Genomic DNA, 15,692 nt, shown 5'->3' on the forward strand with positions numbered 1-15,692 from the left:
GACTCCCGACTCAGTAGGTGATGGAGGGGAAGCTGTCACCTTGCCCTCTGATGATCTCTCTCTTCTCTGTGGCTCATTCATTATCAGACGCCTTGCACGTCCCTTTCCCATCTTCTCCAGAAGGTGTCATCTTCACAGCTGGCTTCCAAGGAATGATTTTAAGCAGATTCTCAGTGAGGGGTTAGAATAAAAGGGTGTTGCCTATTTCAGGGGCAAACACGAAAAAACCAAATGTGCTTTTATAGTTTTTCAGATCTGTTGCCTAACTCCTAGGGCATACTACCAACCCTGTTTTTCCTATTTAATTTATTAAAAGCAATGCTTCTCACCCCCATTGAAAGGGAGCCATGTTGAGTCATGAGAGTGATTTATGCACAAATTTACTCCCTGGGAGTTGGGAGAACACTGGATCAGGTTTTCTGGGGGTGGGAGGGTACATGCAACTGATGCGAAGAAACCAGAGGAGGAGACACATGCCCCCAATGTCCACAGGCTGCCCTATCGAGTCCTGTTTTCTTGGTTGCCGTCTGGCCTGCCTGTCGAGGTGCAAAGGGGTCTCTTTCATTGCTCTCCACTCGTGGCTGGGAAGCTGACTTCTCCCTTTCCTGCAGGACATGAAGGCACGGTGTGTTTCTCTCTGTCTCCTGGGTACGATGCTCTTCCTGTGCTCTGCGCATGCCCGAGGTCTCAGGAGGTGTCTGATTTCCATTGACATGCATCGTATAGAGGAGAGTTTCCGAGGAATCAAAAAAGCCATCGTGAGTACGGGCTTGGGGTGAAGGTGTGGGCAAGGGGGCGTGTCTCACTTTCTGTCTTAACCTGAAGAGCTTGTTTCTTCTCATTCCTTTGTGTCTCCGGAGAATGTGAAGGACTCACTGCCTGTGTCTGTTCTTGTATTTTCCTCCATAGCAAGCTAAGGACACCATGCAAAATGTCACCATCCTGTCCCCATCAGAGAGCCTGCACAGCATTAAGGTATTGGCCTGTGTCGGCTCTTTCTTCGATTGTCCTTTTTATGGTGAAATGGCCCGGGGCTGAGGGAGTAATCCTCACCCTGGATGCTCTTCTCTTTCCTAACCCCCAGGAGACTCAGGTTTGTCATGTGTCAATGGACGTGCAAGGGCGCATTTGTGTCTCAGGGACCCTGAACCGCTGGGAGGGTGTTCACCCACAGAGTGACTGGGGTGCCACCTGCTCAAATGGGATGGGGTGTCTGTGGCTTTAGGGTGATACCGGGAGGTTTCACGGAGATGCTGAGAAAATGAGCAGTAATTTGAATGCTGAGTAGGCTGTGGGTTAGTGGCTTACAGAGAGGAAGGGATTTGGAGAGAATGTAACCATGCATGTGTATCAGGGGACAGAGAGGCACCTGGGATCATGGGGTGAGGGACATGAGGGCGAGGGGGAGAGGATGAGGTGAACGATTTTACCGGAGTCGTTTTGCCAAGAACCTTGAAAGCCTTGGCCGTCTAATACGAGGCCACAAGGGGAGTCCCTACAGAGTTTTGAGCCAAAGACTGTAGGACCACAAAATCACTCAGAGAGACAGTGCGGTGATGTCTTTTAAACAATGGTCAACTAGAGGCAGGAAAGCAGTGAGGAGCTCAGCCTATCTGTCCAGACGAGAGGTGATGAGAGTAAGTGTGATACAAAACAGTTGGCTTAGGAGGTGACTGCTCGCTGTACAGAAGCAGCCACCGAGAAGTGTCTTCAAAAATGAGCTTCTCTAGGAGTTCCTGTCATGGCGCAGTGGTTAAGGAATCTGACTGGGAACCATGAGGGTGGGGTTCAATCCCTGGCCTCGCCCAGTGGGTTAAGGTTCAGGCATTGCTGCGGCTCTGGCATAGGCTGGTGGCTACAGCTCCGACTCGACCCTTAGCCTGGGAACCTCCATATGCTGCAGGAAGAGACCCCAGAAAAGGCAAAAAAGAAAAAAAAAAAAAGAGCTTCTCCAGTCTTTGTAAGCATTCTAGAAAGATCCAGCCCTTTCAGTGTGACAGAGTTAAGGTGCATCCTCAATGACTTATTCTTTCCTGGGGTTTCTCTGCATGAGATGATTCTTCTAGGGAGTCTTGGGACTGATTAAACACATGGATCCACTGTGTAAATTATATTTCAGCCAACAGTATGAGAGTCTCATAGCTGGAAGAGACCCTAAGGGTCATCTATTTTCAAATGACCCAAACCATCATTTTCATTTCTTTTTCTTTTTCTTTTTGTCTTTTTGTCTTTTTAGGGCTGAATCCTCGGCATATGGAGGTTCCCAGGCTAGGGGTCCAATCGGAGCTGTAACCACTGGCCTACACCACAGCCACAGCCACGTGGGATCCGAGCCATGTCTGTGACCTACACTACAGCTCACGGCAATGCCAGATCCTTAACCCACTGAGTGAGGCCAGGGATCAATCTGCATCCTCATGGATGCTATCTGGGTTTGTTAATCACTGAGCTATGATGGGAACTCCCAAACCATTTTTTTTTTTTTTGGTCCCTTTAGGGCTACACCCGTGACATAGGGAGGTTCTCAGGCTGTAGTCACCAGCCTACACCACAGCCATAGCAACGTCAGATCTAAGCCGAGTCTGTGACCTACATCATAGCTCACGGCAATGCTGGATCCTTAACCCACTGAGCGGGCCAGGGATCGAACCCACAACCTCATGGTTCCTAGTCAGATTCATTTCTGCTGTGCCACCACGGGAACTACCCAAACCATCATTTTTAAATGACCAAATTGACATCTAGGGGGAAAGAGTAACAATTTTAGTGATGGAGCCAGGAATAGACCCGCAAGTCTCATGCCTCTGTCTCTAATTCTTTAACCTCTCAAGGTCTAGAAATAGCTGATGTGGGAAGGGGTCAATGAGGATACTGGTCTTTATCAGATTTCCTCCCTCATTCCCCCTCTGCTAAAACAGACTTCAACTTTTGCCCCTTTGGTTAAAGAATTTATCAGGAGCAGAGAAAGAGGAGGGTTTTCATGCAGCAAGCAGTGTTTTCATCTAGGAAAATCTGCCTGTCCGGCCAAGGAGGCTTTGGTGCTTTAATGCTAATGAAGACAGATGCACCACTGGCTGTTGACCCCCTTCCCCCTTTCTCAGACTGAGCTATAAATCTTCTGCACCAGCTCTCGGGGCGGGGTGCAAACTGTGAGAAGGAAATTAAGCCTGGCCAGCTGCTCTGAGCTATGCCAGGGGAAGTCAGAATCTTTCCCTTCGCGAGTGCTGCACCATGCGCACAGAGGATGTGCCCAGCTTTCCTGCAATTCTATAGCTGTCCGTTTCCATTCGTGCACATCTCAGTACCACCCAAAAGATCCCAAAAGTTTAAAAAGGACAGGCTGGAGGAGAACTGAGCAGGGCGGCCGGGACAAACACAATGCCATTACATTGAAGGAAGATGTGCTCAGCACAACCCTGACATCCCTGGCCATTGAGTAAACACTTGTTGATGGTGAGGGGATGATCCAGAGAGGCAGACTTCAGCACAACATAAGGAAGTCCTTTCCAAGAAAGGCGCTCAGGGGGAGTTCCTGTCGTGGCGCAGTGGAAACGAATTCCACTAGGAACCATGAGGTTGTGGGTTCGATCCCTGGCCACGCTCAGTGGGTTAAGGATCCGGCGTTGCCGTGCGCTGTGGTGTAGTTCACAGACTCGGCTTGGATCTAGTATGGCTGTGGCTGTGGCTGTGGCTGTGGCTGTGGCTGTGGCTGGCAGCCGTAGCTCCGATTAGACCCCATATGCCACAGGTATGGCTCTAAAAAGACAAAAAAAAAAAAAAAAAGAAAGAAAGAAAAAAGAAAGCTGCTCAGGGAGTTCCCTTTGTGGTTCAGTGGTTAATGAACCTAACTAGGATACATGAGGATGTGGGTTCGATCCCTGGCCTCGCTCAGTGGGTTAAGGATCCAGCATTACTGTGTGCTGTGGTGTAGGTCACAGACATGGCTCAGATCCTGCGTGGCTGTGGCATAGGCCAGTGGCTGTAGCTTCAATTCAACCCCTAGCCTGGGAACCTCCATATGCCAAGAAAGAAAGAAAGAAAGAAAGAAAGAGAGAGAGAGAGAGAGAGAGAGAAAGAGAGAGAAAGAAAGAGAGAGAGAGAGAGAAAGCAAGCAAGCAAGCAAGCAAGCAAGCAAGCAAGCAAGCTGCTCAGGCATTCGTCCTTTCTGAAGGGAGGTGTCTGATTCCCAGAAGCATTTAAGCAGAAGTTAGTGATGATGTGTTGGAGATACTGTAGAGAGAATCCTGGCCGTTGACTGGGTACCATCCTTTGCTAATGGATCTCCTGGCCACATAAAAAGAGGGTAGGACTTGCAGTCTCTCCTCGGTGTCTTTGTCATAAGGAGCTTTGGTGTGGTGAGACGGCTACTCTGAGACCAACATGCATTTTAACAAAATGACTTTCGGTTCTGTCACTCCCTGTTGCCGCTACCCAAACAGGCAGCTTTGGTCTCTGAGACATTAAGAGAAGAGGCCTCTGGGGCTTTCTCTCATTTGTATCTGTAGCCCTTAGATGCGTGCTGCATGACCAAGAACCTCCTGGCGTTTTACGTGGACAGGGTGTTCAAGGACCACCAGGAGCTGGACCCCCAAATCTTGAGAAAAATCAGCAGCATTGCCAACTCTTTCCTCTACATGCAGAAGACTCTACAACAATGTGTGAGTCACCGGCATCTGTTTCCCGTCTTGCCCCAGGGAGAGCCTGGGACGTGCTGGCCCCAGCTGGCTTGCTGAAATGGTTCCTGGACTCCAGGGAAATTCCCTGCCCTGCTGTCCGTGGGGAGAACCATCTGAGAACCTCCTCCAGTGGTCCCCCCGGGCCCAGGGCTTCCTTCTGCTGACACCTCACAGCCCCAGCTTCCTCACGGATCATCATCCTGGGGTGACTGGCTTTTTACATCCAAGTATCTCTCAGGTGATCCCGGCCCTGGCCTGGGAGAGAGGCATGCTGAGGATTGTAGGCTTCTCATGGGCATAGCCCTTGTTTCCTTGTTTCTGGCCCTTTAGGTTTCCATATGGGCTAAGCTGTGAGTGGTTTCCTGTTATAGCCTAGCCTGGGGGTCACCTATAAATTCTTTGGGAGCTATTGACCACAAACCTCAGAAATAAAACCAAACCCAGACAAACCCACAAAAACGTAGACCAGGAGAAAAACCTGGGTTCTGGCCCCATCTCTGCCAATGATTTCCTTTGGGACTTTGTGGCAAGCTACTTCACCTCGCTGTGTTTGCCTTCTAAAATTGTTAGGAGAGGTCATGACCCCTGTCTCCTTCACGTCAAGATTTATTTAATCACGGAGTTCCCATGGTGGCTCAGCGGTTAGTGAACTCAACTAGCATCCATGAGGACTCCGGTTTGATCCCTGGCCTTGCTCAGTGGGTTAAGGATCCGGCATTGCTGGGGCTGTGGTGTAGGCTGGTGGCTACAGCTCCGACTAGACTCGTAGCCCGGGAACCTCTATATGCCTCAGGTGTGGACAAAAAGACCGAAAAAAAATTCATTTAATCATTTATTTAATTAACTAGTCCAACAGATATTCACCCAGTGGCTACCTTATGGGGTGCTGCTGGGTTCACAGGGTGCTGAGAAGACAGACTTGTCGGCTACTCACCAGGCCTTTCCAGCCCTGGTCAAATGCAGGATGACTCTGCAAATAGACCCTACTACCCCCTGCTGCCCCAAGCTGGGTTTACTCACCTGACTCCCACCTTGGGAGGAAGAAAGAACTATCACTCCCCTAGCGGGAGGTGAGGGTAAGAGTGAGCTGGGGTGGAAAAGTCCTCTGATGGTTGCTGTCTCTACTTGATCACAGCATGAGCAGAGGCTATGCCACTGTAGGCAGGAAGCAACCAATGCCACCAGAATCATCCATGACAACTATGACCAGGTAAGAGCAGGGAAGAGGGTGGGGAAGGTGGAAATGGGAAGGATGGAGTGTGTGCCAACTGTTCAGCATCCTCTCCACTCAAATTCATTCGCTTATGCAACAGTATTTATTGCAAGCCTTCCTAGGTCTGTGTTTGCAAAGAGTATTTTGATCTTAACTCATTTGCCCATTTCCTGGGCTCGCCTTATCCATCATCCCTCCATCATTTTCTTGTGCTTCATATATCAGACCTATGTTGTTTTTGTTTTGTTTTGTTTGCTTTTTAGGGCTGCACTCATGGAACATGGAGGTTCCCAGCCTAGGAGTCGAATTGGAGCTGTAGCCAGCCTATGCCACAGCCACAGCAACGCCAGATCTGAGCCACATCTGCTACCACAGCTCATGGCAATGCCAGATCCTTAACCCACTGAGTGAGGCCAAGGATTGAATCCTTGTCCTCATGGTTACTAGTCAGGTTCATTACCACTGAGCCACAGAGGGAACTCCCAGACCCATGTTCAGTTTTGAGGGAAAGCACATACAATTTAAGACGGGGGTGACAGAGAGGAAACAAAGAGCCCCAGAGAACTGTAAGCTGTTATGTATGAAACATGCTACCTGTTAGGTATCACTGTGGCCAGTAAGTGCTGTCAGCGTCCCGTGTGGTGATGAAGACAGTGCTTCTCATGCAGGTGTGGATGTCGAAGGCACATCTCATGTCGAGGTAGAGACAGAGGCAGTGTTTCTTCCATGCATTATTTAGAGATTTTGTTCAAATGCAGATTCTGGCCGGTAGGTCTGGCATGAGGTCTGAGATTCTGTGTTTCACCCACCCTCCCCAATGATGCCAATGCCTTTGACTAGCAATGGGCTGGGGGAGTCTGTTCAGAACTCTGCCTCTTTGGAAAAGGCTCCATAGGATAATATAACAATGGTGGAAAGTCCTGTTGTCCTTCCTATGAGCCAGGTATTGTTCCAAGCACGTTAAAGTGTCAACATCCTTATGGCTCACCACAAGGCTATGAGCCATCATTTGCATTTGATAAATTGGAAACCCAGCACAAACAGGTTAAGCAACTTAACTAAGTTCATATCGCAGCTAAGTGGCGGAGGCAGGACTCAGTCCCATGCCATCTGGCTCCATGGGACATAATTTGCATCTTACCATCGCCTTCTACTCTGCTGAGGAAGAGCTGAATAAATCAGGAGGCTCGGCTTCCAGTTCAGCTCTGCTGCCAATCAACTCTGTGATGTCGCGTAGAGCACATCCTTAGGTGCTTTGGTGCTTTACTATGTCCAACGGAGATACCATATTCTCCCTACCCACTGCTGGGCACCTCTGGGGTTGTGGCTTCTTAGGAGAGCAGAAGTGTAAATAAAGCAAGCTGATGTGAGCAGGAAAGTAAGCAGAAGAATGGCCACTAAAGCAAGTTTCCCCTCATCCCACCCCACCCCCACCCCCTGCGAAATATAGGAAAAAAAAAAAACAGGGCAAAGAATTTTTTATTTTGTTTATAAGCAGCTGACATAATTTAACTGCTTCTTTGTGGAAAGAAATTGAAGTTACCCATTAGGGAAATAATGTGCAGTCTGTCTGTACGGTCTGCAAATATAAGGGTTGAATAAAAAGTAAACCTTGCGGCGATCCCAACGGGAGGAAAGAGATTTGAAAACTGTTACACATTCTGCGAAGGCAGCTTCTTAGGATGATTTCTCTGGTTGCAGCTGGAGGTCCGATCTGCTGCCATTAAATCTCTGGGAGAGCTTGACATCTTTCTAGCCTGGATTGACAAGAACCATCAAGGAACTTCAGATGCCTCAGGACAAGGAACCTAATTATTGGAGAGGAACAGCCCCTGAGAAGTTGCCCATGGGAGACAGCCACCTTTGAAGGGGGATGGAGAAGGGGGAGGTTCTGTTTTTATGTAAATGAGGGTATTTTTGAGGAAACCTTCCTGCTGCCCCATTTGGAATACCCTTCTCTAGGGCTGAGGTCTTGTAGGGGAAACTCTAGGTTTGAGCCCATTTCACCCTATAGCTGCAAGTCCCACTGGCTGGGTCTGGGCTCTCTGATCCCACTTGGAAGTAGCCAGCTAGCCAATTGTCATATTGATGATGACATAGTCTGTTGAAAACTCCTGTGGGCCATCCTGGAGGGAAAGGTGGGCTTCCCTCTAATTTATTGAGATGTTGTTTATCCCATGTCTGTGATGTGAGCTAAGCGATATGCGGTAGTGCATATTGTACTGACTGATTTTTCTGAATAAACTCTGTTTCTTTACCGATAGTGGAAGTGTCTTCTGCTTCAGGGAGGGCCAGTCAGGGATTTATGAGCAGCGACTATCAGAAATGAAAGGGGTGGCAGTGGACTTCCCCTTATGGCTCAGTGGTAACGAACCTGACTAGTTTGAGCATTCGGGTTTGATCCCTGCCGTTGCTCAGTGGGTTAAAGGATCCTGCGATGCTGTCTGTGGCTGGCAGTTGCAGCTCTGATTCAGCCCCTAGCCCAGGAACTTCCATAAGCCTCAGGTGAGGCCATAAAAAAAAAAAAAAGAGAAAGAAAAAAAATGAATGGGGGAATTCCCATTGTGGCTCAGCAGGTTAAGGATCTGACATTGTCTCAGTGAGGATATGGGTTTGATCCCTGGCCTCGTCCAGTGGGGTGAGGATCTGGCATTGCTGTAAGCTGTGGTGTAGGTTGGAGATGTGGCTTGCCATGGCTGTGGCATTGGCTGGTAGCTGCAGTTTCAATTCAGCCCCTAGCCTGGGAACTTCCATATGCCTCAGGTGCAGTTGTAAAAGAAAACAAAACGAAACAAAAAGAATGGGGCAAAAACTATAATTTAAAAAGACACATGCACCCTTATGTTCATTGCAGCACTATTCACAATAGTCAAGCCAGGGAATCTACCTAAATGCCCATCAACAGATGAATGGATTAAGAAGAAGTGATACATAAATACAAAGGAATATCACTCAGCCATAAAAAGAATGAAATGATGCCATTTGCAGCAACATGGACACAACTAGAGATTCTCATTCTAAGTGAAATAAGTCAGAAAGAGAAAGACAAATACCATATGATATCACTTATATGTGGAATCTAAATTAGGACACAAATGAATGTATCTATAAAACAGAAACAGACTCACAGAAATGGAGAACAGACTTGTGGTTGCCAAGGGGAAGGGGGAGGGAATGGGATGGACAAGGAGTTTGGGGTTAGTAGATGTAAACAATTACATTTAAAATGGATAAGCAATGAGAGTATAATTGATTACACTGTTGTGTCAATTTCTGCTGCACAGCATAGTGACCCAGTCACACACATATATACATTCTTTTTCTCATACTATCTTCCATCATGGTCTATCCCAAGAGACTGGTTATAATTCCCTGTGCTATATGGTAGGATCTCATTGCTTATCCATTCTAAACACAGTTGTGTGCATGTACTAACTGCAAACTCCTTGTCCATCCCTCTTCTTCCCCTATTCCCCTTGGCAACCACAAGTCTGTTCTCCATGTCCGTGAGTCTGTTTCTGTTTTGTAGGTAGGATTATTTGTGTCATATTTTAGATTCCACTTATAAGTGATACCAGATGGTATTTGTTTTTCTCTTTCTGCCTTGCTTCACTTAGTTGAGAATCTCCAGTTGCATCCATGTGGTGGCAAATGGCATTATTTCGTTCTTTTTTTATGTCTGAGTAGTATTCCATTGTATTTATGTACCACATCTTCTTAATCCATTCATTTGTTGATGGGCATTTAGGTTGATGAGAGGGTGTTTCTGACAAAGGGATGGTTGTCATGGTGACAAAGTGAATGAGTGCAGCCCAAGGCAAGAGGAATCCTGGGTTGCAGCGTTCTGGCCAAAATGGGCCCCAACTTCTAGGTGGGCATGTCTCACATAGTTAATGACAATAACAGCTGATTCTAATTGAGCCTCTGCCATATGGCAGATGCTGAAATAAGTGCTTGGGAATTCCTGTCATGGCTCAGCGGTAATGAACCGGACTAGTATCCCTGAGGACTGGGGTTCAATCCCTGGCCTCACTCAGTGGATTAAAAATCCAGTGTTGCACCCTCACATCATGCACAAAAATAAACTCAAAATGGCTGAAAGACTTAAATATACGACAGGACACCATCAAACTCCTAGAAGAAAACATAGGCAAAACACTCTCTGACATCAACATCATGAATATTTTCTCAGGTCAGTCTCCCAAAGCAATAGAAATTAGAGCAAAAATAAACCCATGGGACCTCATCAAACTGAAAAGCTTTTGCACAGCAAAGGAAACCCAAAAGAAAACAAAAAGACAACTTACAGAATGGGAGAAAATAGTTTCAAATGATGCAACCGACAAGGGCTTAATCTCTAGAATATATAAACAGCTTATACAACCCAACAGCAAAAAAGCCAATCAAGCAATGGAAAAATGGGCAAAAGACCTGAATAGACATTTCTCCAAAGAAGATATACAGATGGCCAACAAACACATGAAAAAATGCTCAACATCGCTGATTATAAGAGAAATGCAAATCAAAACTACCATGAGATATCACCTCACACCAGTCAGAATGGCCATCATTAATAAGTCCACAAATAACAAGTGCTGGAGGGGGTGTGGAGAAAAGGGAACCCTCCTGCACTGTTGGTGGGAATGTCAACTGGTACAGCCACTATGGAGAACAGTTTGGAGATACCTTAGAAATCTATATATAGAACTTCCATATGACCCCGCAATCCCACTCTTGGGCATATCCGGACAAAACTCTACTTAAAAGAGGCACGTGCACCTGCATGTCCATTGCAGCACTATTCACAATAGCCAGGACATGGAAACAACCCAAATGTCCATCGACAGAGGATTGGATTCGGAAGATGTGGTATATATACACAATGGAATCCTACTCAGCCATAAAAAAGAATGACATCATGCCATTTGCAGCAACATGGATGGAGCTAGAGAATCTCATACTGAGTGAAATGAGCCAGAAAGACAAAGACAAATACCATATGATATCACTTATAACTGGAATCTAATATCCAGCACAAATGAACATCTCCTTAGAAAAGAAAATCATGGACTTGGAGAAGAGACTTGTGGCTGCCTGATGGGAGGGGGAGGGAGTGAGAGGGATCGGGAGCTTGGGCTTATCAGACACAACTTAGAATAGATTTACAAGGAGATCCTGCTGAATAGCATTGAGAACTTTGTCTAGATACTCATGTTGCAACAGAAGAAAGGGTGGGGGAAAAATGTAATTGTAATGTATACATGTAAGGATAACCTGACCCCCTTGCTGTACAGTGGGAAAAAAAAAAAAAATCCAATGTTGCCATGAGTTGTGATGACGGTCACAGACACGGCTTGGATCTGGTGTGGCTGTGGCTATGGCGTAGGCTGGCAGCTGCAGCTCTGATTCTATCCCTAGCCTGGGAATGTCCATATGACATGGGTATGGCCCTAACAAGAAAAAAAAAAAGTACCCATGAAATAAATGCTTTACATGTACGATCTTGAGTCACTATCTCTGCTGTAACTGGCTGGCTGAAGCAATCTTTATTCCTGCTTGAGAAAGAGATCTCACGGAACATGCTTTTAGCGGACAAAGCAGGACCTCTGAAGTTAGACCTGGTTCCAGTCCTCTGTAACTTTGAGCAAATTACTTAATGTCTCTAAGTCTCAAAGTCCTCTTCTGTAAGATGGAGATATCACCAGTCTCCAAGTGTGGCTGTGAGCTTCACGTGAGGTGAAGACCCCTGTAGCCCCAGCAGAGGAGGGAGCTACAGGTGTCAGGTGGAGAGTGCCACATCAGGAGCCACAGTCTGGTTCCAAGGCTTCTTTTGCCATGAAGATGCAGGTCATTAAATTTCTTTCACTCTTAGGTGTCTGTAATGTGGACACTGATGCTTATGCTACTTACGGTATATGATTATTTATTTATTTATTTATTATTTTTGGCCACCCTGCAGCATGTGGAAGTTCCTGGGCCCTGGATTGAACCTAAGCCACAGCAGTGACCTGAACCACAGTCATGACAACACCTAGGCCACCAGAGAACTCTTACACATGATCGTTTAAAAGCCAGAGCATTAGGATGATGTAAGAAGCCCTCAGGTCACACAAACACTGCCCCCACAGCTCCATCTCCTCTTACCTGGTCCCCTACTTCTCTCCTAGGCTCAGTAAGACCCGCCACACTGGCTTACTTCCTGTGTCTCAAACCTACCAGCCATGTCCTTACCTTAGGGCCTTTGTGCTTTGCATGCTTATACACATACACATAAGCTGAGAGAGAATTTTAAAAAAACCTCCAGGGGGGGTTCCCATTGTGGCGCAGCGGGAACAAACCCAACTAGGAACCAAGAGGTTTCGGGTTCGATCCCTGGCCTCACTCAGCGGGTTAAGGATCCGGCGTTGCTGTGAGCTGTGGTGAAGTTTGCAGATGTGGCTTGGATGTGGTATTACTGTGGCTGTGGGCTAGGCTGGCAGCTACAGCTCTGATTAGACCCCTAGCCTGGGAACCTCCATATGCTGTGGGTATAGCCCTAAAAAGAGCAAAAGACCAAACAAACAAACAACAACAACAACAAAAAAACCCAAAAAATTGTGTACAGGTGTTGAGCACTTTGTATGCTCCAGGCACTGAGGTGTAAACTACTTTCTCTTTCTCCTTTACTCCTCATGACAATTCTCTATGGTAAAAGATTATTAACAACCCAATTACACAGATGAAGAGGTCTGAAGCTTAGCAAGCTTCAGTAACACATACAGGGTCATGCAATTAGTTGTGAAACTGGTGATTAATTAGATGAATTTAACAAGAAGACTGTTAGTCAGAGGTGGCTCTAATACCCTGGCAGCCTGGGTAAGCAAACAAAATTCTAAGCCTGTAAATGCTTCAGGGTTATGAATCAAAATGCTAAGGACCAGTCACGAACAGCCAACTAGGCTTTCAGCCGTAGTCAATCAAATAACTTCCTTTATCTGCTTCTTCTACGTCTTCTCTCTGTACTGTCTTTGCTGGCTCCTGACCTCAGAGAGCTCCTAACCACTTCCAGTTTGGCATTGCTGATTTCAATAGATTTTTGCTCATGGTAAATAAACATTTTAATATGCCTCAGTTTAACTTTTAACAATACCCAACGCAGGGTGTCCTGCCCCAAAGGCCAGGCCGTCGATCACAGTGGAACGTGGCTTGAACCCCTTGCACGCATGGTGGACGTCAGCCGAGAAGGCGCTTTACTGGGAGAAGGAGCTGTATCTGCAAAAAAGAAAGCCTGTTACATCATTGGCTGTAGAAATCGTAGTGGAAGAGGAGAAGGAGGAAAAAAGACAGAGCAGGAGACGGAGGGGGAGGAAGAACGATTGAATGGGAAGCGTTCTCTCTCTCTCTCCTTTATCTGCTGCTTGCTTACGTCATTTTGACCATTTCACCCCTCTACCTGTCCTTTCTCTCCTTCTAGACTTGAAGAATGTGTCCCGGTGCTTGCATACCCATGGGGGCCTGGCGCAGAGTTGCACTTTTGGTTGGGCAGGGGGGTTGTTATTTTTTGTGTTTGTTTTCACAGAACTGGTGCTTCATAAATACCTGCTGAGAAACCTATAAAATTCTCTCCTAAACCATCCCTTCTGAGTCCTGGATTAGCTCCCAGGATGCACCCTTGAGACATCTAAGGCTCACTTTCTGTTGCTCAGGTGCAAGGGGAGGGAACCCATTGCTTATGGCAGGACCACATGGGCACTTAATGTATGTGACCTCACTCAAGGCCCAGAGGAGCCCAGGCGGTCATAAGACTCATCTCATGTGATCAGCAGAGGGATCTGAGGCCCAGGAAGGTGGAAGGACTTGCCCAAGGTCGCAGGGCCGAGGGCTGGCAGGTCCAAAAACTGAACACAAGTCTGGTCTTCCTGGCTTCAGTGCTCTCTCCACTTGCTGCTGGGGGAGTTCGCTTTGTTGGGGCCAAGCTATCAATTCCAAGGCCCAGGTTGCTACACGGGGTGCCAGCAACACATATCTTTCCACCCACATGCACGAAAAGGGGCCTGGACTTACCAGCAACAAGACTTACGTGTGAGGTTACACAAAAATTTATGCACCAACACAGAGCAAAGACGCAGAGGCTGCCTTCTGAACATGTCACACAGTGTTCCTGGCCCGGCTGAACCTGGGTTCCTCCTGGAGGACAAGCTATCCTCCTTCAGTCTTCCAGAGTAGATCGCTGACAGCCACACATGCTCAGGGCAGCTGTCTTCTGGAATCAGCTGGAAACTTGCCCAACAGTTTGGCCAAATGGATAAGAGGATAGGCTTTGTGTGAAATCCTGGTTTTGCCACTTACTGTGCGATCTTGGGCAGTTAACTTAACTTGAGCTTCTGTGTCCATCCTTATGTACACGAATGAAGGCAATAGCTGCCTCTTGGACTGTTACAAGGATTTAAGATACTATTTACAGTAGCTGTGTAAGAGCTGTATAGTAGGTGCCCATTAAAACGGTAGCTGTTACTATTTCCTGAATCTCAACTTTTCTAATTTTTTTTTTGCTTTTTTTTTTTTTTAATGGCCACTCTTGTGGCATGTGGAGGTTTCCAGGCCAGGGGTTGAATTGGAGCTGCAGCGGCCGGCCTGTGCCACAGCCACAGCTACGCTCGATCCGAGCCGTGTCTGTGACCTACGCCACAGCTCATGGATCCTTAACCCCCATTGAGCAAGGCCAGAGATCGAACCTGCATTCTCATAAATATTAGTTGGGTTCTTTACCGCTGAGCCACAATAGGAACTCCCTCTAATTTTAAAAAGTTTTAAAATTTTAATTAATTAATTAATTTTTTGGTCTTTATAGGGCCACACCCACGGCATATGGAGGGTCCTAGGCCAGGGGCTGAATTGGAGCTGTAGCTGCTGGCCTACACCACAGCCACAGAAACACCAGATCTGAGACATGTCTGTGAACTATACCATAGCTTACGGCAATGCCGGATCCTTAACCCTCTGAGCAAGGGCTGGAATTGAACCTGCGTCCTCATGGATGCTAGTCAGATTAATTTCTGCTGAGCCATGACAGGAAATCCTATTTCTTTCTTTTTTTTTTTTTTTTTTTTTGGTAGATGGCTACTCCTGTGGCATATGGAAGTTCCCAGGCCAGGGGTCAAATTGGAGCTACAGCTGCCGGTGTACGCCAACAGCCACAGCCATGCAGGATCCGAGCTGCGTCTGTGACCTACACCACAGCTTACAGCAATACTGGAGCCTTAACCCACTTAGTGAGGCCAGGGATTGAACCTGCAGCCTCATAGTTCCTGGTTGGATTCATTTCCGCTGTGCCACGACAGGAAGTCCAAGGAGATAATTTTAACACAACATGCCTTTGGTGTGGATGCCTCTCTCTGGTCACTATCCTAGATACTCTAAGAAGACTCAGTTTTCTTTTTTCTTTTACTATTTTTGCTACCCCTGGGCCAAGAATCAAATCGGAGCTGTAGTTGAGACCTAAGCCGTAGCTGCAGCAATGCCAGATCATTAACCTGCTGGGCTGGGCTGAGGATCAAACCTATGTCCTGGAGCACCCAGGATGCTGCTGATCCTGTTGTGCCACGGCAGGAACTCCAAGACCAGTTTTCTCTGTTCTCCGGGAAGGAAGGAGGAAGGAGGAAGGAAGGCCGGAAGGAAAGGAATGAAGTACAACGGGTATCTATTCGAATTCCTGTCCTTCCTTTTTCACTTTCTTTCATTCCAATCCTTCCTTCCTTCTACTTCCTTCCTTCCTTCCTTCCTTCCTTCCTTCTTCTTCCTTCCTTCTTCTTTCTTTCTTTCTT

General features: G+C 47.0%; 1 protein-coding gene across 1 annotated transcript; it reads left to right on the top strand.

Annotated features, from left to right (window-relative positions):
• Positions 1-614: 614 nt before the first annotated feature.
• IL19 (interleukin 19) lies at positions 615-8,091 on the top strand. Its single transcript, XM_047753989.1, has 5 exons — positions 615-758; positions 910-975; positions 4,506-4,658; positions 5,812-5,886; positions 7,591-8,091. Exons 1-5 carry the CDS (start codon positions 615-617, stop codon positions 7,699-7,701), a joined length of 549 nt encoding a protein of 182 aa, XP_047609945.1. The 3' UTR covers positions 7,702-8,091.
• Positions 8,092-15,692: the final 7,601 nt, after the last annotated feature.

The sequence above is a fragment of the Phacochoerus africanus genome, chromosome 11 (genome assembly GCF_016906955.1).
Source record: "Phacochoerus africanus isolate WHEZ1 chromosome 11, ROS_Pafr_v1, whole genome shotgun sequence".
NCBI lineage: Eukaryota > Metazoa > Chordata > Mammalia > Artiodactyla > Suidae > Phacochoerus > Phacochoerus africanus.

Coding starts and splice junctions, on each gene's coding strand:
- IL19 (XM_047753989.1), top strand. CDS start 615: ATGAAGGCACGGTGTGTTTCTCTCTGTCTCCTGGGTACGATGCTCTTC. Junction 4,659..5,811: donor AGAAGACTCTACAACAATGT/GTGAGTCACCGG, acceptor ACTTGATCACAG/CATGAGCAGAGGCTATGCCA. Junction 5,887..7,590: donor TCCATGACAACTATGACCAG/GTAAGAGCAGGG, acceptor CTCTGGTTGCAG/CTGGAGGTCCGATCTGCTGC.